Source organism: Stegostoma tigrinum, chromosome 8 (genome assembly GCF_030684315.1).
Source record: "Stegostoma tigrinum isolate sSteTig4 chromosome 8, sSteTig4.hap1, whole genome shotgun sequence".
NCBI lineage: Eukaryota > Metazoa > Chordata > Chondrichthyes > Orectolobiformes > Stegostomatidae > Stegostoma > Stegostoma tigrinum.
This window is the reverse complement of record NC_081361.1, coordinates 14,297,046-14,320,090: the sequence shown is the minus strand read 5'-3', so window position 1 is coordinate 14,320,090 and position 23,045 is coordinate 14,297,046. Positions and strand designations below refer to the sequence as shown.

The following is a 23,045-nucleotide window of genomic DNA, read 5'->3' as shown; positions in this document are numbered from 1 at the left end:
GGAAATTGTACCTGATTTGTTTGATGGCTCAGTTTGTAATTGCACTGCACTGAGTGAAATTGAGCCATGCGAAAAGTGAAGTTCAATCCCTACTCTGTGTTGAGTTCACCGACATTGGCCAGGCAGCAATATTAGTTCCACAGTTGTCTCAACTTCTCGTACGCGAAATACTGCAGATGCTGGAAATCCAAAATAAAATCAGGAGAATGCTGGAGAAACTCAGCAGGTCTGGCAGCAACTCTGAAGAGAGAAACTGAATTAACCTGCTTTTTTTTTTCATTCCAAAGCTGATTCCACATTGGGCCCAAAACATTTGGACTGAATCAGACCAGAAACCGGCTTAGTGTCATTTTTATCGTGTTTTTATTGAAGAGATTTCTCTTTACAAGGCCTAGTCAAATTTACCTTGCTATCATCCCAAACATGCCTGTTTAACCACGGGTCCATAATGTCACATTTGTCCAATGCTAGCCCAAATCTCCTGGTTGCCTGAGGCACAAGGATTTGCCACTGTTGGATATCCTGGAATCCGAGAGACTGCCAGGATAGCACGGTGATAATCATGGGAGATTTTTAAAAATGTATTGACTAGAAAAGGCAGATGGGCAAAAGTAGCCTGGATAAGTTCACAATGGCTTCTGAATAGTTCCTGAGAACAGCAAATTCTAGAGCCAATGGAGGTCAAGCTTTGCTAGATCTGATATTGTGCAATCAGATTGGATAAATTAATTTCGTATAGAAGAAATCCCATGGTAGAAGCGACCATAATATTTTTTGAATTTGAAGTCGTGGGCCCAAGATGACATCATTAAGTTTTAACTGAAAGCAATTATATGGACATGAAGGCAGAGTGAGCTAAAGTGAACTGGCAAAGTAAGTTCAAGAAATATCAATAGAAACTAAAGGGTGAACATTTCGGGATGTAGAATAGAGACGTTTCACTGAGTAAGACAACAAAATCCAAGAGATGTACCCACTGTCCATGGTTAATGAGAAATGTTAAAGATAACATGAAACAACCAAAAATGTGTATAATTGTGCAAAGGTAAATGGTTGGCCAGATTAATAAAAAAAATTCAAGGATGACCAAAAACCTAAATAAGGGGGGAAAAATGAGAGCATGAGAGAAACACAAAAATGGATAGTAAGAGGATGTTACCTGGAATGGAGGGAAGGTCTTAGGTAGAAAGGTTGAGAGAGCTAGGGCTCCTCTCAGCCTTCATCATTCTAAAGAGAAGTGACCTTGATAGAGCTGTACAAAATGATCAGAAGTATAGATAGAATAGACAGCCAGAGACTTTTTCCTAGGGTGGAGGTAGGTATTATGAAGGGGTATAGTTTTAAAGTGAGTGGATGTAGACATAGAGGAGACGTCAGAGTGGTCGGGTCGTGGAATGCATTGCCAGAGAGGGTAGTGGTGTCGGCCTCACTAGGGGCATTTAAGCAGCTATTAGATAGGCACATGGATGATAGTACAAGGTAGGGGTGGAGGTCATAGACCTCAGGATTAGAGTAAAAGTTCGGCACAACATCATGTGCCGAAGGGCCTGTACTGTTCTATTCGATCCTTAAAAGGAAAGGGGAAATCGACGTTCCAATATTGGGAAGGCGAGCTGGAGGTCTTGGTGAGCAGGGTGGTGCAGAGTAGGGCAGAGGGACCATGAAACTAGACTCGGCCAGCCTGGTTTGAGATTACCACCCAGATTGCTGCAGTCTTGCAACGTCCAGAGGAGCACCCAACAGTGTAGGAAGACGACTAGTGACAGTCCTCACTCTGCCAAGCTAATGCCGCAGTCATCCCTCCAATGCCTCTCGCTCTCTCCCTGCTACTACACCAAACCACATGCTCTGGCACTGTCTTGGTTTTGTGGGAATAGGTTTGAGGGAAGAGAAAATGGCCTTCATTGATGGGATGTGGTGAGAGTGGAAGTTGGCTGTCGGGTGGGGGAATAATCTTGTTCAGGAAAGCCTGGCGCAGTGGAAGGAAGGTACGTAACATTTGACCTCAGCTGAGAATTGCAACACTACTCCCTCTCGGCCTGTACCCAAATCGTTCACGTCCAGTGAATAAGGTAAGCTGTGAGACTGAATTTTTAGGAGCACCATTGTTCAAATTTTTGTCATTACTGTCTCCATACCAGCCAGTTTAAATCTGGTTTGCTTTACTCTTTCCCCAGTTCTTTAATTTTCTCATAGTCTAGTCTATGGTAACTTTTTCCTAAGATCCATCGATACAATACTCATTTCATCGATCCTCGCCTGTGATGTTCCCCAACCAATTCTGAGATTTGTCAATCACAGTTGTCCTTTCTTCATTACAATTAACTGTTTTCCATAATGTAAACCAGATTGTCAATAGCTCCAACCATATTGATTCTGTCTACACTGTTCCTCAACAACAATACTGCCCACATCCTGAGTTCCCTCTTCTACCAATATTGCTGCTCCACCTCATTTCTTTTAATCAGGAGAGCTTTTAATAAAAAACGATATTGTTTGACAGTCGTCCAGTCTTGTCTGATATTCAGTTAAGCTTCTTTTCACATGAAAAGTCTCAACCATCCTTTAAAACAATTTGCTTCCAGGATGCATATTTCCCAAATTCCTACAATCTGATTTTTTTTTTTGTGTTTCAACGTGTTATTTTTCTTTAATGCAGCTACTTTTCCAATTTTATCCATATCTGTCCACTGCTCCTGCTGCCTTCCAACCCAAACCCTCACCTCAGTTATTTCCCTGTCTGTTTAGAACTGGGTCATTTCATCTCTGTACTCTTGCTCTGTATTCCTGGTGCCAAACTGTTTTCAGCATGAATGTTATTTGCATCAATTTCATCCTTCATTATCACCTCACCTAGGGTGATTTTTGCATTCACAGCCACTTCCTGATTCAAAGAGCTCATCACATTTTATCTGTTTTGTCAGAGCATTAGCACCTTCTCAGTTCAGACGCAGCCAGCTCTCGTGAAATCACTCACTGAGTAAATGCCAAAGCCCATCTAAGTGAAACTCCACTCCTTGATAGTTTCTTTCCTGAATTGTGACAGTTGTTGGGGATGTCATGGAGATGCCATAGTGGAGTTTTCAACTCAGGCTTTTTTTTTGTCCTCCTAATCTTCAAAAGTCATCCTGTGAGCTAACAGAACCCCCTACATCATTGACTCCCTTCATTTGTGAGATGATGGCATTACTGACTGCTCAAGCCTAACTGACCTTGAGGTGGTGCAGTGAGCTGCCATGGTGGTAGTACTCTGTGCTGTTTAGTACGGTGTTCAGGAGAGATTAAGCATGCTATGTTTCCAAGTCATGGCAGAGTGTTCAAGTTTTGATGTTCCCATATACCTGCTATTTGCGTCCTTCTCTTTGCGATGGCCTAGTGGTATTATAATGGGACTGTTAATCCAGAGATCCCAGGTAATGTCCCATGTGTTCAAATTCTGCCATGGCAGATGGTGGAAATTGGCAGAAGTGCCATTTAGGTTGCTGTCATTGTCCCTTGTAGATGGTACAAATGTTTACGGCATTGGCTGGATAGTCTGTCCTGGGTGAATTTGCTCATCATTTGTGTTTATTGGCTTTGTGTTCCTCCAGGCAAATGGAGTGTATTCCATCACACTTCTGACATGTTAGCGAGTCTTGAGAAGATTTGTAGCTCAGGTTGAGGTTTTGGATGTGCGTTTGCTCACTGAGCTTGAAGGTTAGTTTTCAGACCTTTCGTCACCATTCTAGGTAACATCGTCAGTGAGCCTCTGACGAAGCGCTGATGTTATGTCCCGCTTTCTATTTATCTGGTTAGGTTTCCTTGGGTTGGTGATGTCATTTCCTGCGTTGGTGATGTCATTTCCTGTTCTTTTTCTCAGGGGATGGTGGATTGGCTCCAAATCAATGTGTTTGTTGATGGAGTTCCAGTTGGAATGCCATGCTTCTAGGAATTCTCGTGCGTGTCTCTGTTGGCTTGTCCTAGGATGGATGTGTTGTCCCAATCAAAGTGGTGTCCTTCCTCATGTGTATGTAAGGATACAAGTGATAGTGGGTCATGTCGTTTTGTGGCTAGTTGATGTTCATATATCCTGGTGGCTAGCTTTCTGCCAGTTTGTCCAATGTTCTGTTCGTCACAGTTCTTGCAAGATATTTTGTAGATGACCTTCGTTTTGTTTGTTGTCTGTATAGGGTCTTTTTGACACTTTTGACATGTGCCTTGTGGATGGTGGAAAGCACTTTGGAGGCTGGGCCTTGGGATTGGGAATCAAGGGAAGAGTATTTATTGTGGATCTCCTTGCAACTGACCTGCACTTGCAGCTACAGTGTATGCACAGCTGTCTGGCTCAGTTTCTGGTAAAACGTGATGACTGATTGCCAAGCCTCACCCCTGCTCTCCTCGATGGAAACACTGTAGCAGGATCTTTACTTTCAGTTTAAAAGAGTAGACGGAGGCTGTTGTGTTATCTGAAGAGCTGCAAATGTGACTGATCATTGCAATTTTTAGTGAGTATCCCACTGCTGACCTTTATTATGGAGGGACGGTCCATATTCTTATCGTGAGAGGAGAAAGATTTTAAAAAGGACATGAAGGCAACATTTTTACACAGGTAGTGGTTCATGTGTGGAATGAACTTCCAGAGGAAGTTGTGGATGAGTGTACAGATACAACGTTTAAAAGACATTTGAAACAGTGCATGAAAAGGTAAGGTTTGGAGGGAGTGCAGTGAGACTATTTACTTTGGGAACATGGTCAGCATGGACTAGTTGGGCCAAAGGGTCTATTTCCATGCTGTATGAGTTTACATCTCTATAAGCAGCTGAAGGTGGTTGGGCTTTGGACACTACCCTGAGGAAGTCGGGAATCTTGTGACGCAGTGGTAGTGCCTCATTCTTCAGAGGATGTGAGACCTCCTTGAAATCCAAGAGTTTCAGCTGCAGTGTGTGTGCAGCCACTCTAATTTGTCAACTCTCTACTTTTCTTCACCCTATTGTACAGTCACCTGTCTTCACTGTCCCACTCTCAAACCCTAGGTCCAAAAAAAGATTCTCTTGCTTCCCGTCATGGAGACTTTTGCAAAATTGAACTCAATCGATTTTTTTTTTGAGCAAGACCATTTTAAAAAAAAAAACATGAAAGATGTTCCATTTGACACGTTTTGTTCACGGCCCCAAGCCAAGGTAAAAATGAATAGCAGAGGTAGGGGCCACATGAGTACAAGAAGCCAGCCAGTACACTGGAGAAGTACATGTCTCCAAACATTCTCCTTTTTGAAAAAGAAAACTGCAGACACAGTAATCTGAAGTTATGAGTTAACACTACTTTTGATCACTTTTATTCGGTACGTTGTCACGCTGAATCAAAAACTGTTTGTTTAAATGTAGTCTGTCCCTGCAGAAGCATTTAATCCATTAAAACATGCATTTTTTTTAATGACACGCGCAGTTGGTGTTGGCTATTCATCTGCTCATTACTGGGGTGACTTTCCTTCTAAGGGAAATGTTACTCCCATGGTGAGAGTTTGCTCAAAGTGAGACACTTTTTTTTGTCCTTTGACCACAAACTGACCAATCATAAACAGCCAATGGCCCATGTGAGCAGCAGTGTGTCAGTTGGGATACTGTGGTGTGAATAGCTGACATGAGATTCTCTTATCAAAAGTGAGAAGTCAGATTCTGCTGCCAAGTTTTGAAAGGCAAGGTGAGAATCTTGCTAGGGAGCAACTCCTTTTGAATGTGTAAGCATGTCATGATCCCCTCTCACCTCCATTGAGATGCAGTTTCACATTCTCCTGCCCATCCAATAGACACTAAACAGCAACAGTCCTTTTACGTGAAAGGCAGAAGTCGGTACTTGACAACTCTAGCTCCTCTTGGACAACATGTGAGGGCACGTTCCACAGGCAGCCCCCACATATCCACAGACATTGGCATCAGACACAGACCAGCCTCATTGCACTGTATTCCACATGTCTCACACACTTACAGTACAGATATGCATTGCAGTGCACTGTGGAGTTCACCATAATATTTCATTGTAATACTGCTGCTGAGACACTTTTGCCTGCAGAGTCAGGCATTGAAATCCTGCATTAGACCAGACGGCACCTTGCTCACTTTATGCCTCCTCTGGCCTCCCTTGCCTTTTGTTTATCAGCTTCTCAGCCAGAATTCAGAGGTGGCACTGTACCTTGCTTTGGTGTTTAATGCAAACTCTCAGCCAGGTAGATTGTCACAGTGGTCAGCTGTGATTAGTCATGGGGGTGGACATGCTGCTGGGTAGCAGTAATGTCACATGTGCCAGCATATGCAGTAAACACGCTGCATGCGTATCAATCAAATGGCCATGTTTCAAACTGCCCAGGGAGTAGTCCTCTATCAGGCCAAGAGAGACCACCTTCAGTCAAAGGCATTGGCTGATATCAGTCCATTGGCTTGGACACAGTCAGTCAACTGATTTGTGGGGGTCAGGGTCAGGCGTCTGTACTTACAGAATCTGGGAATGCTTAACAATTACACAGGTCCAGTGCAACCAATCTGGGATTGGCAGTAAGATAGTCAGACAGCTGAATGCAAATCAGTTGGGGCTGTCATCAGAATTAGTCACGGGTATGGACCATGGTCAGTCCTGGGGGCCGACCCAGTGAAAATCCAATTTGCGTGGGGGAGGAAGCATTGGGGCCGTTGTTGGGGAAGTTAATTTGGGGCATTGTAAGGCATGTTGCTGAGATGCGGAGGGCACAATTAATTGCAAAACAGGGCAGTCAGAAGTGTGATTTTTGAGGATATGGGTTACTGCAGGGGTGCTAGGTCTTTGGCCATAGCCAATCCAGCTTCACATGGAGATGGGGGACAGTGCAGCAGAATGGTCGGCATGGCTAAGCTCAAGTTGAGACTGGGTAGCGGAGAAAGAGTTAATCTGCCTTAGACAAGCTTCCAAGAACAGCTGACCTACATAGTTTCAGACCTCCGTTCTGCTTCCTCTTTGCTGTTTCCTTACAGTAGCAGGCTCTTGCAGTTCTGAAAGTTACCTCAATTTCCAGTCGATTGTTGTGATACCATGCTTCGTGTGATGTATTTTAATGGCGGTCACAAACTAAAGAACTTGCAGCAGAGGTACAGGTCACATGACTGTGGCAAGTCAGCACAGGACGCTGGATTGTTGAGTAAAAGTCAAAATGTTTCTCTGGGAAAGGAAGCCTGCCACGACTACTGGATTTGACTAAACTGTAATCCAAAATCAGATGGTCAACTGTGTCTCCAAGAATGGACAGTACATCTCAAAAACAGCTGTGATCCAATTAAGTCCAATTAGAGTTTGATTTGACACTACTGAAGGAAAATCCACAATGTGTAGAATGTGCATTGTGCAGGTGAGACATCAGGCTCACTTGTTCCTTGTTCTGTTTTCCAGGAATGGTTAACTTCAGTGAAGTGACAGGATATCCGATGGTGCAGCACTGGAAGCTGCGATCAACCCAGTACCACGTAAAGCTTAACCAGAAGACCCTCTCTGCAGGTGAGCAACTTCCCTGTTGCACTTGTTTGTGTATCACCTTGTGCGTTGCTGCTCAGTTTCCATGACACTGAAATCCAAAAACTATGAAGATTACACGTAGGAGATCGCTGTGTCCATACTATATTCAGTCAAACCTCGCCTTGCAGTTTCTGGTTTGTAATCCTGATGCTTCAAATGTTTATGCAAAACTTATTTTAACTCGTTGAGAGTTTCAGCCAGTACCATTGTTTCACAATTTGGGTTTCAGACTCCACCAACCTCTGGGTAAAAGCATTATTCCTCCATACCCTTCTAAACCTTTCACTGATTATTTTAAATCATGTCCCTGAGCTATGGGACCCTCAACTGAGGGAATTTATCCTCCTTGTCCACTTCAGTTAGATCCATTATATGCCTCCATTGAGTCTCCATTCAGCTTCCACTAACCCAAAGAAAGCAGCACCAACCTTTCCATGTTCTCCCCATCGCTAAGGTTCTCTATTCTAGACTCTACTCTTTTTCTAACATCTCTAATGTGATCACGTCCTTCAGGTGATGTGGATATCAGAACTGTGTGCACTACTGTAGCTGTGGTCTGACTGATGTTTCATACAATTATAACATCACTTCCCTACTCTTAGGTGCTATGCCTCTGACGTGAAAGCATGGAAAGTGTGGTTTCTTGAACAACTCTTCTGTGTGTCCTACTGCTTTCAGGAACCTATGGTTATAACTCAAAGGTTCCTCAGTTCCTCTACTCTTCTCTGAATCATTATAATTTATTGTATGTTCCCTCACCCTATTTGCCTTTCTCACACACACTATTTCCCATTTCTCCGGATTTTGTTCCATTTGCCACTTCTCTGGCCATCTGAACAGTCAGTGACATGGCCAGTTTCGGTGTTATCTGCAAACTTCTAAATTATGCCACTTCCATTTTGGACTACTTAATAGCACGAGACCAAAAACTGAGCCTGCAAGACCTCACAGCAAGGTATAATTGAGTCCCAAATGCACCCATCCACCACAACCATTTGCCGCACACGGAACTAATGTTCCATTCATTGACACTAGTCCAGCAGCCTTGTTTCAAAAGATTTAGGAAAATTACAGACTCAGGCCTTAGCCCAAAAAAGCAAAGCATCTAACTTCAGCTGATGTGTCAACGCCACGCAGTTGGAATGCTGCACTGTCTGAGGTGTCCTCTTACAGAGAAAATGTTAAGCTAAAGCCATGTCTGGTCTGCTCCTGTGAATGTACAAGATCTGGGGAATATTCAGAGAAATGGAGGAGGAAATGTTCAGGCACCTCAGCCAACATCTATCCCTCAAGCAACTTCCCAAGAAAGAGATTACCCGGCCACAAAATCTATCCTTGTTTTGTTGGGTCTTGCTGTGCCCAACATGAACACAAACTATGCTGTGACGGGGCGTCACTGACTGTGCTGCACATTCGAACATATGAATTCACTTCTTTCTTGTCTGTAATTGTTGCAACAGTTTTAATGTGCTGTGCTTCATTCAATCGGTTCAATAATGGGGGTTTTAAAAAAAAGCAGCTATTGAAGAACTGAATTAGGTGTTTATAAATTAACCATGAATGATAATCCTTTATATAGCCTAAACTCATAGCTCAGAGGAATGAAGGTTTATTTCAGACCACAAAGGGAAATAAATAATTTCTGTTCATTTAATTACACTCCAATTCTTTACATCAAATGCGAATTTAGTGGCTCCTGCAGAAAGAGGCTAAACACAAACACTTTAAGAACTATACAAGAGGTGCAATGTTAAGTAGCTTTTGAAGCTTATCTGCAATTATAATTCGGGAGGCATTGTTTGTTGAGTCAAGTCCAACATTGTGGTGAGTGGTCAAAACTGCAAGTATCCTCCTGCACTGTGACTCCATCTGTTCTGCGTACTGCAGTTGACACTGTTTCAACAGTTTGCTTCATCCATCAGAACAGGTACATAAAGGGATGTAAAAAGGACCCATAGTTATTTCCGGCTTATGAAAAGGTGGAGCATTTGCGTGTCGGGACACTCCACTTGAGAAAAGGATGAATATTTATGACCTGCAATGGAGTGGTGATTCTGACATTGTCTGTCACTCCTTTTGATGAATGTAACATGAAAGAAATTCAAAATTTACTGTAGATCGTTTAAACCCATTTTTATTAAGCTATTTACAAGCATTGTAAAAATCCAATTTCCTTCTGCCATCGGGAAAAAATGTAATTTCTCACTGCATATTGAATTCTGCAGTACCTGAAAATGCTCTGCTTTACTTAAGCCAGCTGTGTACCCATGTTGATTCAATGGTGAATGTGCTGTTTGATGCGATGCTGAGATATGAAGGTTCATTTCCAACTCAGTTATCACTGATCTCAACTGGCACCATGGTTAACTCACTGGAGTTGTCCCTAACACCTTTGGCAAGGGAAAGGAAAAATCATGCAGGAATGCTTTTCCCATATATGATGCTGTACAGCTCACTGAATGTTCTCTGTGACTTCTGCCTTGCTGAAAGCCCTTTGCCGTCCTGGTCAGGTCATTCAAGAGTACAGAAAAGGTGCCTTTAATCACCTTTTACATGTTTGGGAGGTAATGACAAATGATCAAAAGTATTGTTTTTGGAGATATGACCCACCGACTATCTGAATGTGGATTGGATCCCCAAATATTTGAAATGAATTCTTCACGTGGCCTGCCCATACCAGGGCAGATGTTAATTTGCAGTTTGGCTTTGGAAGCAGAGACCTTGTGAAGATCACTGCATGAGTTCTTTCAGTAAGCCTATAACTGGAGGGACTGGCAGCAACTGTGTCCGTTGCCGCAATCTTTTAATTTTTTGCAGTCATCTATACATTTGTTTCTGGCAGATCCTACCCCATTGTTGATTTGGGATTTAGCCCATTCCCCTAGTCTGGCCCCTGTCCATGTTTTCATGATCTTATCTGCAATCATCTTCACCATGGATTGTCTTGTCCAATAGTGGGTCAGACCTGATGGGCTGAATGGCCTACATCTTGTGGTCTAATGGTCTTGATGTAGACATGCTGAACCTTGTTGCTATTTCGATGAAATGTAAATGCAAATATTTCTATCTTTGTCCCACCCAGTTTAAATCTACAGCTCCTACTTGATGTGTCTTGTGAAAGAGTGATTTACAGTAGCAAGAGGCTTGAGGGGTACTCGTCGTGCGATGGTTGTGTCCTTACCTGTGACATCATCTCAAATTCTGTTGTTCTGTTTCAAATATTTTGTCAATATGACATTTTGAGTCACACCTGAAACACCATTGCTATTTCCCCAGGTATTCCTGAGTTTAATTCTTCTCTGATTATTACTCAATTCTAACCACGTACCAGATCTGTCAAGATGTTCTCTGTCCTTATTTCCTCGATCTGTGATAATTCTGCTGCATTTGATGTCTGTCCCTCATATCTGAAAAATCACTAAATGCTCTGAGCATCAAATCCTCCACGTTTTACAACACCGCCAAATGTCCAATTTGTGCAATGAAGGCTTCTTGAAATGTATGTTTTCCCAAAAACCTCGGGCATCGGTTCCAAAAGTATATCTCGTTCCAAAAATCTAACTCCAGTTCAGACCAAGAACCTGCCCATGATAGACAGCTGAGCGTGTTCAAACAACTTTAAAGCAAGTACTAAATTATGAATTTTTCAATAGGACTTTTAGTGATCTTGTAAAATTTGTTTAATTATTATTTCATGAAATAACTACATTTCTAACTTTAACAAACACTAACCAAGCATCACATTCATTTAATAAATTATCTTTCCGAACTGTTGCGTGCGTAAAATTTAATGGAATATCCAAATCTTCCTCAGTCAAATGAGCCCTTAGCTCTTGATGTTTTCTACCAGATATTGCTTTCTGTAGAAAGTAACAGTCCCAAAGCCATATGTCAGTTTTATTTTTGTTAGTAAGGACATAACCCATGTCTACATATTCACTTGATTTTCTGCTGTTCGTGTAAGATTCAGCTTCAAAGAACATTAATGGAAAATGATGTGCTAACACTTAACACTTTGGGGGGAAAACAATGTCAGCTTCCAAATTTCACCTTTAGGCAACCGTTCTCTGCTATCAATGTCAACTCAGTCCAAACCTAATGACTAAAGAAGGACCTATGTGCTACCTTTTCCTTAACAGGAACTTTATTTGCCCACGTGCAGTCTTCTAGCTCTCCTGACTGCACACGCCAGTGTTTTAGATGTCTTTTTTTTTTTCTGTGATCAAAGGCAATTGATATAATACACATTGTGACTTTACCCTTGGCCATGTATTTCCCTTAGCAGTCACAAAGTCCCCTCCTAAACCTACACAACATGATCACTTCTTATCTTTCTAAATTCCTATCGATACAAATGCAACTTGTCCAATCTTGCCTTGTAAGATAACCTCTAACCCATCCCAGGAATCAGTTGAGTGAGCCTTCTCTGAGCTGATTGAAATGCAATAAAGTTCTTTTTGAGTAGGGAGACCAAAATTGTAGCAGTACTTTGCATGTGATCTCAGCAAACTGCAGTGTAAGTCCCGAGCTGTGTACTCCATTCCTCTTTCAATTTGATTCAACTTTCCTTGGTGTAACTGTTCTACCTATTGCAACAGTATATTAATATTTTGTGATTCCCGTACGAGAATTCCCCAAATTCTTCTGCACTGAGGAGTTCTATAGCCTTCCTCCACTTCAACAATGTGCTGCCTCTCTCTTTCTTTGTGCTAAATTTATCCTATTTATCGTTGAGCTAAGCCGCATCCCTTTGTAGATTCTTTAATGATACCTAAGGCTCAAAGTGTTCATGTTGAAGATTGTACCATGCTCTACCCAAACAAACAAAGTGACACACGCTTTGGATGGAGAAGCACACCTCTAACACAAGGTCCCAATGAGGCAGATGTGCCTGCTTTTATTCTAATAGATATGTAATAAGGCCCAATTAAGCAGTGTGACTTATATCCATGGCAGTCGTGCAATAAACTGTCTCTTGTGTAAGACAAGCACCTCACCTGGTTAAGCCTCATCAGTGGTTTGTCCTTGACCACTGCTAATTGGGTAGGTCCTTAGATCTGCTACAGAAAAGAGAATTAATTATAGCACTGTACCCAACCAGCAAACACTGCCAGTGTTTGGTACCGCAACATAAACTTACATCCTATTCATAGAGTCATAGAAATATAGAGCATGGAAACAGACCCTTCACTCTAACTTGTCCATGCTGATCAGATATCCTAAATTAGTCTTGTCCCATTTGCCACCATTTGACTCATATCCCTGTGATCCCCTCCTATTCATGTACCCTTCCAGATGCCTTTTGAATGTTGTAATTATACCAACCTCCACCACTTCCTCTGGCAGCCCATTCCATACACGCCCCAAACGCTGCATGAAAATGTTGCCCCTTAGGTCTTTTAAATCTCTCCCCTCTCACCTTTAATCTATGCCCTCTAGTTTGACACCCCCACCACCCCAGGGATAAGATCTTGTCTATTCACCCTATCCATGCCCCTCATGATTTTATAAACCCCTTAAACGTTACCCCTCAGCCTCCAACACTCCAGGGGAAAATAGCCCCAGCCTTTTCAGCCTCTGTATAGCTCAGACCCTCCAACCCTAGCAACATCCTTTGTAAATCTTTTCCTAACCTTTTCATCTTTCACAACATCTTTCCTTGAGCAGTGAGACCGGGATTGAACACAGTATTCATATCTTATTCTCCAACCTATCTTTGCATCATCTGCAAATTTAGCTACCCTACATTCAGTCCTGAGATTGTTATTGATATAGATTGTAAACAGTTAAGGTTCACCACTCATATATGGCATTGGTATTACTACCAGATTACCAACCTGAAAATGACCCATTTATTTCCACTCGCTGTTTCCTGTTGAATAACCAATCTTCTTCTTTTCAAGATGATGTATTACCTCTAGATCATGAGCTATTATTTTGCCATAGTGTCATAATATATGATGTGGCAGCTTATGAAACGACCTTTTGAGATGCAAGTGCAGCGCATGTACTAGTTCCCATTTATCCACAGTATTCAGAGAGAGTGTAGTTCCATTGGAGAGAGACAGAGTCTGGAGAATTAATATTGGAGCACACGGAAATGACAGACTTGTTGTTGTTCATTTTAAATACTCGTTGCAGTTAGTACTATTAGGTTATGCACTTTGACAGAAAGAGTAGAAGAGGTGAATATTATTTAAATAGGCAAAGACTACAGAACATCACAGCACAGGGGGATTCCAGAGTCCGCATGCACAAATTACGAAATGTTAGAATCGAAGCTCAGCAGGTGGTGGGGAAGGCAAATGGAATGTTGGCTTTCATTTCCAGCAGAATGGAATATGTTTTTTAAAAAAGGGTCATACTAAAAACATACAAAGCATAAGTCAGAGCGCACCTGGAATACTGCAAACCATTCTGGTTTCCTAATCTAGGAAAGATGTCCTGACATTGGAAGCAGTCCGGAGAAGTTTCATCAGGTTGAACCCAGGTATGGAGGGATTGTTTTGTGAAGAGACCTTGAGGAGATTGAGCTGGTAACCATAAGAGTTTAGAAGAACGAATAAAAAGCTTATTGAAGCATAATTTTTTTTTCTTCTTGGAGGCCAATGAATTTGTGGAATTTTTTACTGCAGAGGGCTATCGAGGTTGGGTCATGAAATAGATGTGAAACAGAGGTGGACAGAATTTTAATCAGTAAGGGAATCAAGGATTGCAGGGATAAGGCAGGAAAATGGAATTGAGGAATATTGGATAGCAGAACAGACTTGATAGTCTGAATAGCCCACTTCTATCCTAACATTTTATGATCTGGCTAACAGTTTTTTATGTTTATATGTAGCTTTCTCTCATTTTAATTTAACAGCACTACCTTAGCCTATTTTTAAAAAAATTTGGTTATCCTTTGGTTTTTAAATTCTCTCCAATCTTCAGTCCTGCCAATAATTTTTGCAGGATTGTGCATTTTCTTTCGAAGTAGTCAGCCATGTTTGCTAACTCCTTCTCCAAGAAACTCACTGTATCTGTACCGTTCCCAATTAAATGACAGCTCCATCACCACAGTATGAGAGTCTGTTGGGTACGGGTGCTTCATTCAAGGGTTCTGAACCTAAAGCAGCTCCACTGATTCCTTCTGCTTCTGGTTGGAGCACAGACTCAGTTTCAGCTATCGTGACCTTCCAGCGTGGGTGAATGACCTGCTGATGATGTGTCTAGGCTGATACGCAAAGAATAATCTTTAGGCAAGATGCTGGACTGTGGAAAACAGTAATGTAAAAGCATGCCAGCAAGAATCAGCGCCTTTAGAGAATGAGAGGAAAAGACCTGGATAAATATTGCCGCTTTTTTTATTTTTGAAAACTGCTTTTTTGCATCCACCTTGCACAACCTCTGGCTATAAGACATTTTGGAATTCACAGTGGAATATTTTTGAAGAGCACAATTAGTGTCAGAAGTGAGGGAGCACTCACAAAGAGCAGTGTGATAATAGCTAGATTATCTGTTTTAATGATATTTGTTGAAGGGCAGTTGTTGATCAATATGCAACTCCCAACTCCCCAACTCTTTCAAAGTAGAAGAATGATTCCAATCCACCTGAGATGGCCAATAGTATCTAAAGTATAACATCTCATTTCAGCATTTGTTCTGCCAGAGCAAGATACTCCTCAGTTCTGCACTTAAGATTAGATATTGTACCGAACTCCCTGGGGTTGGACTTGAAGTACAATGATGGCTGACTGAATCTAAGCAATTTCTCATTTCTCTGCACTGACAAACAATCCTTCCAGTTCAATGCATTTTTTTTTTAAAAAAGGTGCATTTTAGTTCATCCAGGTTTAAGAAGAAAATGTAATATGGAGCTTTAGGTGGGCCACACTTGGAATATTGTGAACAGTTCTGGTCATGACACTGCCAGAAGGATGTGGATAATTTGGAAAGGGTATAGACAAGGTTTACCAGGATGTTCAAAGATAGTAAGAACTAACAGATACTGGAGTCAGAGATAACACAGTGTGGAGCTGGAGGAACACAGCAGGCCAGGCAGCATCAGAAAAGTTGACGTATCGGATTCAGGATTTTTGAAGAAGGGTCCCGACCCGTAATGTCAACTTGCCTGCTCCTCTGATGCCTCCTGGCCTGCTGTGTTCCTCCCGCTTCACTCTGTTTACCAGGATGTTGCTTGGTATGGGGGAGTTTGAGATGAAGAAATGTTGGATAAACTGGGTTTGTTTTCACTGGAATGCATGAGGATGAGGGCCAACCTGATAGACATTTATAAGATTGTGAATAGCATGAATAGAGTGGAAGATATGAGGCTTTTTCGCAGGTCAATTACTCGGGGACACAAATTCAAGGTGCAGGGAGGGGTGTGGTGTTTAAGAGATGTGCGGGGCAAGCTTTTCACACAAAGGATGGTGAGTGTCTGGATCACGCTGCCAGAGGAGGTGGTCGAAGCAGACACAATAGCAGCATTCAAGAAGCACCTGGAGAAATACATGAATAGGAAGAGAATGGAGGGATACGGATCCTGTAAGTGAACGCAGTTTTAGTATGGAAGGCGCAGGCTCGGTGGGCCGAGGGGCCTGATCTCCTGTGCTGTACTGTTCTCTGTTCTTTACACTGGTAGAATTTGTGCTGCAGCACTGTGTTGGTACCAGGTTGATGACTATATGCAAAAAGTCATTGGTAGAGCTGGGGAGGAGAGCATTTTTGTTCTTTACAAGGAGATTTGTGAATGCAGCCTGCAGGACAGAATTTACGGTGTCTAAACTTTTATAAATCAAAAGAAAAGGCAGAAGCACGTGTGGAATTGGAACCCTAAAGACTCAAAAGCAATGAATTTACCTGCTGGCTAAGATCATTGGGACTGTCCAGACAGTTAAGGTTATCAGAAAGTTAAGGCACTCTAACAGAATAATAACTTGAAGTCAAAGCCCCAGAGAAATGGTGACATTATGTGTGGAAATGTCTAATGGCAAAGGAGACATTCATCCATGAGGGTGAGGACTGAGTTGTATTTAGAGCAAATTGTCTGATCTCCAGATCCACTGGGAATCAGATGCAGAATGCATCATCCAAGTGTTGACCGTCCATTATCCCCAACATGCAAAATGCTTAAACTCCTGATCAACAATTCACCTTTACCCTGCGACACTATCCAAATGTCTCCACGGTCCAAACTTCAGAGACTAGCACATATTCCTTAGCAATTAGGAACAGGAGCAGGCTGTTCAGCACCTGTGCTGTCATTCAGTAAGATCATCAGCTGATCTGATTGCAACAGTTAGGAATGTAGACTAACTACCACTGATTTACCTGATAATAAAATGTGAGGCTGGATGAACACAGCAGGCCAAGCAGCATCTCAGGAGCACAAAAGCTGACGTTTCGGGCCTAGACCCTTCATCAGAGAGGGGGATGGGGGGAGGGAACTGGAATAAATAGGGAGAGAGGGGGAGGCGGACTGAAGATGGAGAGTAAAGAAGATAGGTGGAGAGGGTGTAGGTGGGGAGGTAGGGAGGGGATAGGTCAGTCCAGGGAAGACGGACAGGTCAAGGAGGTGGGATGAGGTTAGTAGGTAGCTGGGGGTGCGGCTTGGGGTGGGAGGAAGGGATGGGTGAGAGGAAGAACCGGTTAGGGAGGCAGAGACAGGTTGGACTGGTTTTGGGATGCAGTGGGTGGGGGGGAAGAGCTGGGCTGGTTGTGTGGTGCAGTGGGGGGAGGGGATGAACTGGGCTGGTTTAGGGATGCAGTGGGGGAAGGGGAGATTTTGAAACTGGTGAAGTCCACATTGATACCATGTGGCTGCAGGGTTCCCAGGCGGAATATGAGTTGCTGTTCCTGCAACCTTCGGGTGGCATCATTGTGGCAGTGCAGGAGGCCCATGATGGACATGTCATCAAGAGAATGGGAGGGGGAGTGGAAATGGTTTGCGACTGGGAGGTGCAGTTGTTTGTTGCGAACTGAGCGGAGGTGTTCTGCAAAGCGGTCCCCAAGCCTCCGCTTGGTTTCCCCAATGTAGAGAAAGCCGCACCGGGTACAGTGGATGCAGTATACCACATTGGCAGATGTGCAGGTGAACCTCTGCTTAATGTGGAATGTCATCTTGGGGCCTGGGATGGGGGTGAGGGAGGAGGTGTGGGGACAAGTGTAGCATTTCCTGCGGTTGCAGGGGAAGGTGCCGGGTGTGGTGGGGTTGGAGGGCAGTGTGGAGCGAACAAGGGAGTCACGGAGAGAGTGGTCTCTCCGGAAAGCAGACAGGGGTGGGGATGGAAAAATGTCTTGGGTGGTGGGGTCGGATTGTAAATGGCGGAAGTGTCGGAGGATAATGCGTTGTATCCGGAGGTTGGTAGGGTGGTGTGTGAGAACGAGGGGGATCCTCTTGGGGCGGTTGTGGCGGGGGCGGGGTGTGAGGGATGTGTCGCGGGAAATGCGGGAGACGCGGTCAAGGGCGTTCTCAATCACCGTGTGGGGGAAGTTGCGGTCCTTAAAGAACTTGGACATCTGGGATGTGCGGGAGTGGAATGTCTTATCGTGGGAGCAGATGCGGCGGAGGCGGAGGAATTGGGAATAGGGGATGGAATTTTTGCAGGAGGGTGGGTGGGAGGAGGTGTATTCTAGGTAGCTGTGGGAGTCGGTGGGCTTGAAATGGACATCAGTTACAAGCTGGTTGCCTGAGATGGAGACTGAGAGGTCCAGGAAGGTGAGGGATGTGCTGGAGATGGCCCAGGTGAACTGAAGGTTGAGTTCACCTGGGCCATCTCCAGCACATCCCTCACCTTCCTGGACCTCTCAGTCTCCATCTCAGGCAACCAGCTTGTAACTGATGTCCATTTCAAGCCCACCGACTCCCACAGCTACCTAGAATACACCTCCTCCCACCCACCCTCCTGCAAAAATTCCATCCCCTATTCCCAATTCCTCCGCCTCCGCCGCATCTGCTCCCACGATAAGACATTCCACTCCCGCACATCCCAGATGTCCAAGTTCTTTAAGGACCGCAACTTCCCCCACACGGTGATTGAGAACGCCCTTGACCGCGTCTCCCGCATTTCCCGCGACACATCCCTCACACCCCGCCCCCGCCACAACCGCCCCAAGAGGATCCCCCTCGTTCTCACACACCACCCTACCAACCTCCGGATACAACGCATTATCCTCCGACACTTCCGCCATTTACAATCCGACCCCACCACCCAAGACATTTTTCCATCCCCACCCCTGTCTGCTTTCCGGAGAGACCACTCTCTCCGTGACTCCCTTGTTCGCTCCACACTGCCCTCCAACCCCACCACACCCGGCACCTTCCCCTGCAACCGCAGGAAATGCTACACTTGTCCCCACACCTCCTCCCTCACCCCCATCCCAGGCCCCAAGATGACATTCCACATTAAGCAGAGGTTCACCTGCACATCTGCCAATGTGGTATACTGCATCCACTGTACCCGGTGCGGCTTTCTCTACATTGGGGAAACCAAGCGGAGGCTTGGGGACCGCTTTGCAGAACACCTCCGCTCAGTTCGCAACAAACAACTGCACCTCCCAGTCGCAAACCATTTCCACTCCCCCTCCCATTCTCTTGATGACATGTCCATCATGGGCCTCCTGCACTGCCACAATGATGCCACCCGAAGGTTGCAGGAACAGCAACTCATATTCCGCCTGGGAACCCTGCAGCCACATGGTATCAATGTGGACTTCACCAGTTTCAAAATCTCCCCTTCCCCCACTGCATCCCTAAACCAGCCCAGTTCATCCCCTCCCCCCACTGCACCACACAACCAGCCCAGCTCTTCCCCCCCACCCACTGCATCCCAAAACCAGTCCAACCTGTCTCTGCCTCCCTAACCGGTTCTTCCTCTCACCCATCCCTTCCTCCCACCCCAAGCCGCACCCCCAGCTACCTACTAACCTCATCCCACCTCCTTGACCTGTCCGTCTTCCCTGGACTGACCTATCCCCTCCCTACCTCCCCACCTACACCCTCTCCACCTATCTTCTTTACTCTCCATCTTCAGTCCGCCTCCCCCTCTCTCCCTATTTATTCCAGTTCCCTCCCCCCATCCCCCTCTCTGATGAAGGGTCTAGGCCCGAAACGTCAGCTTTTGTGCTCCTGAGATGCTGCTTGGCCTGCTGTGTTCATCCAGCCTCACATTTTATTATCTTGGAATCTCCAGCATCTGCAGTTCCCATTACCACTGATTTACCTGTTGCTTTACAAGAAGCTGTCCAGCTCTGCCCTTGAAAATATTGAAGAACTCTTCTTCTACAACATTTTTTTTTCAGGAAGAAAGTTCCAAAGACACTTAACCTTCTAAGAGCAAAAACTTTGCCTACTCTCCCTCTTAAAGAGGTGATTTTTAAACAATGATCCCTCGTTCCAGATTCTGCCAACAAATGACACGTTCTCTCCACATCAACGCAGTCCAGGACAGTGACGCCGGAAAATGTAGACAGATTTACAAATCTGGTGTAATGTCTGGGTAGCACCACAGCTGACCCTGCCCTCCTCCCAACACCTCCACCCCCCACCATATCCCCTCTCCCTGTCCACCTCAAGAGTTATCCCCTACCACCCAATTATCCCACTCTAGTGGTTTGCACCATCCCAATGCACAAATACCTAATCCCAATACCCAGCCCACCTTCTTCCATGACATTTGCCCCAGCCACCTGACTATCTGACAAGATCACTTTGGTTAATTTCATAAAGGAGGAAATAATCTTCTGCCTGGTTCCATTGTGAAAATACTTTGAAGTTCGAAAATGTATGGTGAATATTCACTTAATCCTTCCTGCTGTGACAGAATTAGTTCCAATTTCCCAGCTCAGGTTCCAGTCCTTGGGACTAAGAACACGTGCAAAGCTTGAATTCCTTTGCTATGAAAAGGTATTCCGAACTGTATTTTGATTGTGGCCTATAAGCTCATTATAAAGTTCTTTCATCACATCTGTGTATTTTATTCTCTTGCTTTTACGGCAGACTGCAGTTAGACTCTGGTAATCGCACAATGACATCACAAACGCAGGCTTCCCAAGATGAATAACATGTTTAATTTTAAAATTTTACAGCTTTCAATCCATTTTTAAAACATTTGCTGAGGCCCAGTGGCCCTGACTTGTTAAAGAGCTTTTTATTAACGCAGTTTGTCTTGGGATTTTATGATCAAGAGGTTGTTGGGAGAACACTTCTTTTTATTTTGGGAATGGGTGCATCAGAATTGATCAGCTTTCTCTGGCAAGAGGGAGAGTTGACTTGTTTGGGAGCATGAGCTGAATAGCCTCGTATTAGTTCACCAAGTAAATGAACCACAGCAGGGTCGTTTGAAAAATAAAGTAAGTGGGATGACTGTTAAAACCTACAGGCTTGGCCCCCCAAACAGTACAACACTATCATGCATCAAGCCTGAGACCTAAAGGAAAAGTTGATGGTGGGATGTCAAAATCTGAGGAATTTCCCATCTTATCTATGTTTAGAGCAGTGGAATCCGATTCAATGGTAATCTTCGAAGGGGAAATGGGTAAATACATTTTAAAAAGAAGCAACCCTCATACTTTATAGAAAGAGGAGGAAATGAGATGAATAGGATAGCTCTGTCAAAGACCATGCATCAACCTAATCAGCAAAATTGCCACCCTTTCTGCATGTACCATTTGAAAATGAGGTTATTCTTGACTTGTTGAAATTCTTGGTGCCATTTTGAAGAAAACATCAGTTTGTTTAAGGGTGAAGTACAACTGACTGAATTCTCAAACCCTGTGGCTTCATTATGTGCAATATACCATGATGCTGGAACTCCCCATGCTTTGCCCACCTGAGCACTCCTGAATCAAAAGGCAATAAGTGATTACATGCACAGTTGTAATGGAGCACTGGTGGGTGGATGATGTGTTTCTTTGATTTAAAATAGGAGCTGGAAAACTCTCGGAATCAAACCCTGTGTAGTGTACGTTACCCTGCAAGAAAGGTAGCATTGTAAATTGAGATGTAAAAGTGAAGCATATTTTTGCATCTAATTAACATGTAATCTGTGCATTTTATAAGTCACAATAACTCATACTTTACACAAACAGCATCCATTTTCAACTGTATTTGCACTAGTAGTTAGCAACAAATATATGATTTTGTTCATTCATACCTTGTAACTGGTGAGGGGTTGAACAAGTGACCTGGGCCATGTTGCGAGGAATGCTCTGGAGTTTAAGACATGCCAACAAAACAAGTGAAGTATGGAGGTGGTTTCAGGCTACAAGTCATGTTTGCAAACTCGACAAATAACTGCTGCGGTGAGGGAATTCCGTGTTGCTGGGGAGGGGAGGAGAAAAACTGTTGCAACAATGGAGGAAGGAAGTGGCTCTGAGGAAGATGACCAAGAACAGAGGCAGCCATGGAAACAGGGAATGGGCTAAACTTTGAGAAAAATGTAACGCTTTGAGCCCTCAGAGTGCTTCAGAATGGATGCGTCATCGTAAGAAATGAAACATGTGCGTACCTCAAATCAAACCCAGAGTCCAGCAAAAATTTCAGAACTACATCTGTTTGGCTTTATGGAGTGAAAATGCCTAATTTTATCGCAAGACAAAGTTCACTTAGATATTTTGACCTTGATGTCAAAATGGCCTGTTTCCAGCAATTAATTATCAAATAGCAGCAAAATGCAAGTGCCCATTACACCACAATGACCAAGATGAATGAAGCACTCCAGATTTTTACAGCGCCTGCCTGCTGGTCATATTTGGAACTGTTTTAATGAAGATCAGAGGACATGAGAAGATGTAATCACAAACAAAAACGGAAGTTGCTGGAAAAGCTAGGCAAGTCTGGCAACATCTGTGAAGAGAAAGTCAGAGTTGACATTTTGGACCAGTGACCGTTCCTCAGAAATTCGTGGTGCTTTCATCTGCTTAGATGACAGAAAAAGTTGAAAGCCTGTGATAATTTTCAAGCAGTAAACGGTGTTGAAAATCTATATCCGTGCAGGAGCATTTGTGTATGTTCACCAAACTGTTGAATGGCTGAGGGCAGAATAAGGTTACAGCTTGGTAACATGAGGAATGGGTCCAGATAGCCTGTTGTTTTTTTTAAACACAAAGTGACAATGTTGGTGAGTAGAAACAGCAGGGTTTACTAGTTGAATGCATTGCCTGGAGAGATGGTGCAAGAACAGGGTTTAGAATTCCTGGGATATTGGGATGGGTTCTCGGGGAGGTGGGACCTCCCGATTACAGCAGAGGAGGACAGATACTGCTACCCTCAGGCAAGAATTTGCTGGTGTGTTTGCGGCAGGTTTAAACTAGAATGGGGGGCTGGGGGAATGGGAAGGAACCAAGCACGACAACAAGCAAAAAAGTATCTAGGCCAACAGTAAAATACAAACATGGTAAACAGGGTGACCAAGGGCAATGGCAAATTGGGGCACAATACAAAGAAAAGTGAGGATGATTGAAAATGTCAAAAAAATGAGTTGACAGGCTTTGTATCTTAATGGGCAAAGCACTTGGAATAAGGTAGATAATCTGATGGATCATAT

General features: G+C 43.8%; 1 protein-coding gene across 1 annotated transcript in view; it reads left to right on the top strand.

Annotated features, from left to right (window-relative positions):
• astn1 (astrotactin 1) overlaps positions 1–23,045 on the top strand; it is a 1,971,124-nt gene that overhangs the window by 1,576,351 nt on the left and 371,728 nt on the right. The window contains exon 15 of the mRNA XM_048538653.2: positions 7,393–7,497. Within this exon, the coding sequence (XP_048394610.1) occupies positions 7,393–7,497 (105 nt within the window). The remainder of the gene's footprint in view (positions 1–7,392; positions 7,498–23,045) is intronic.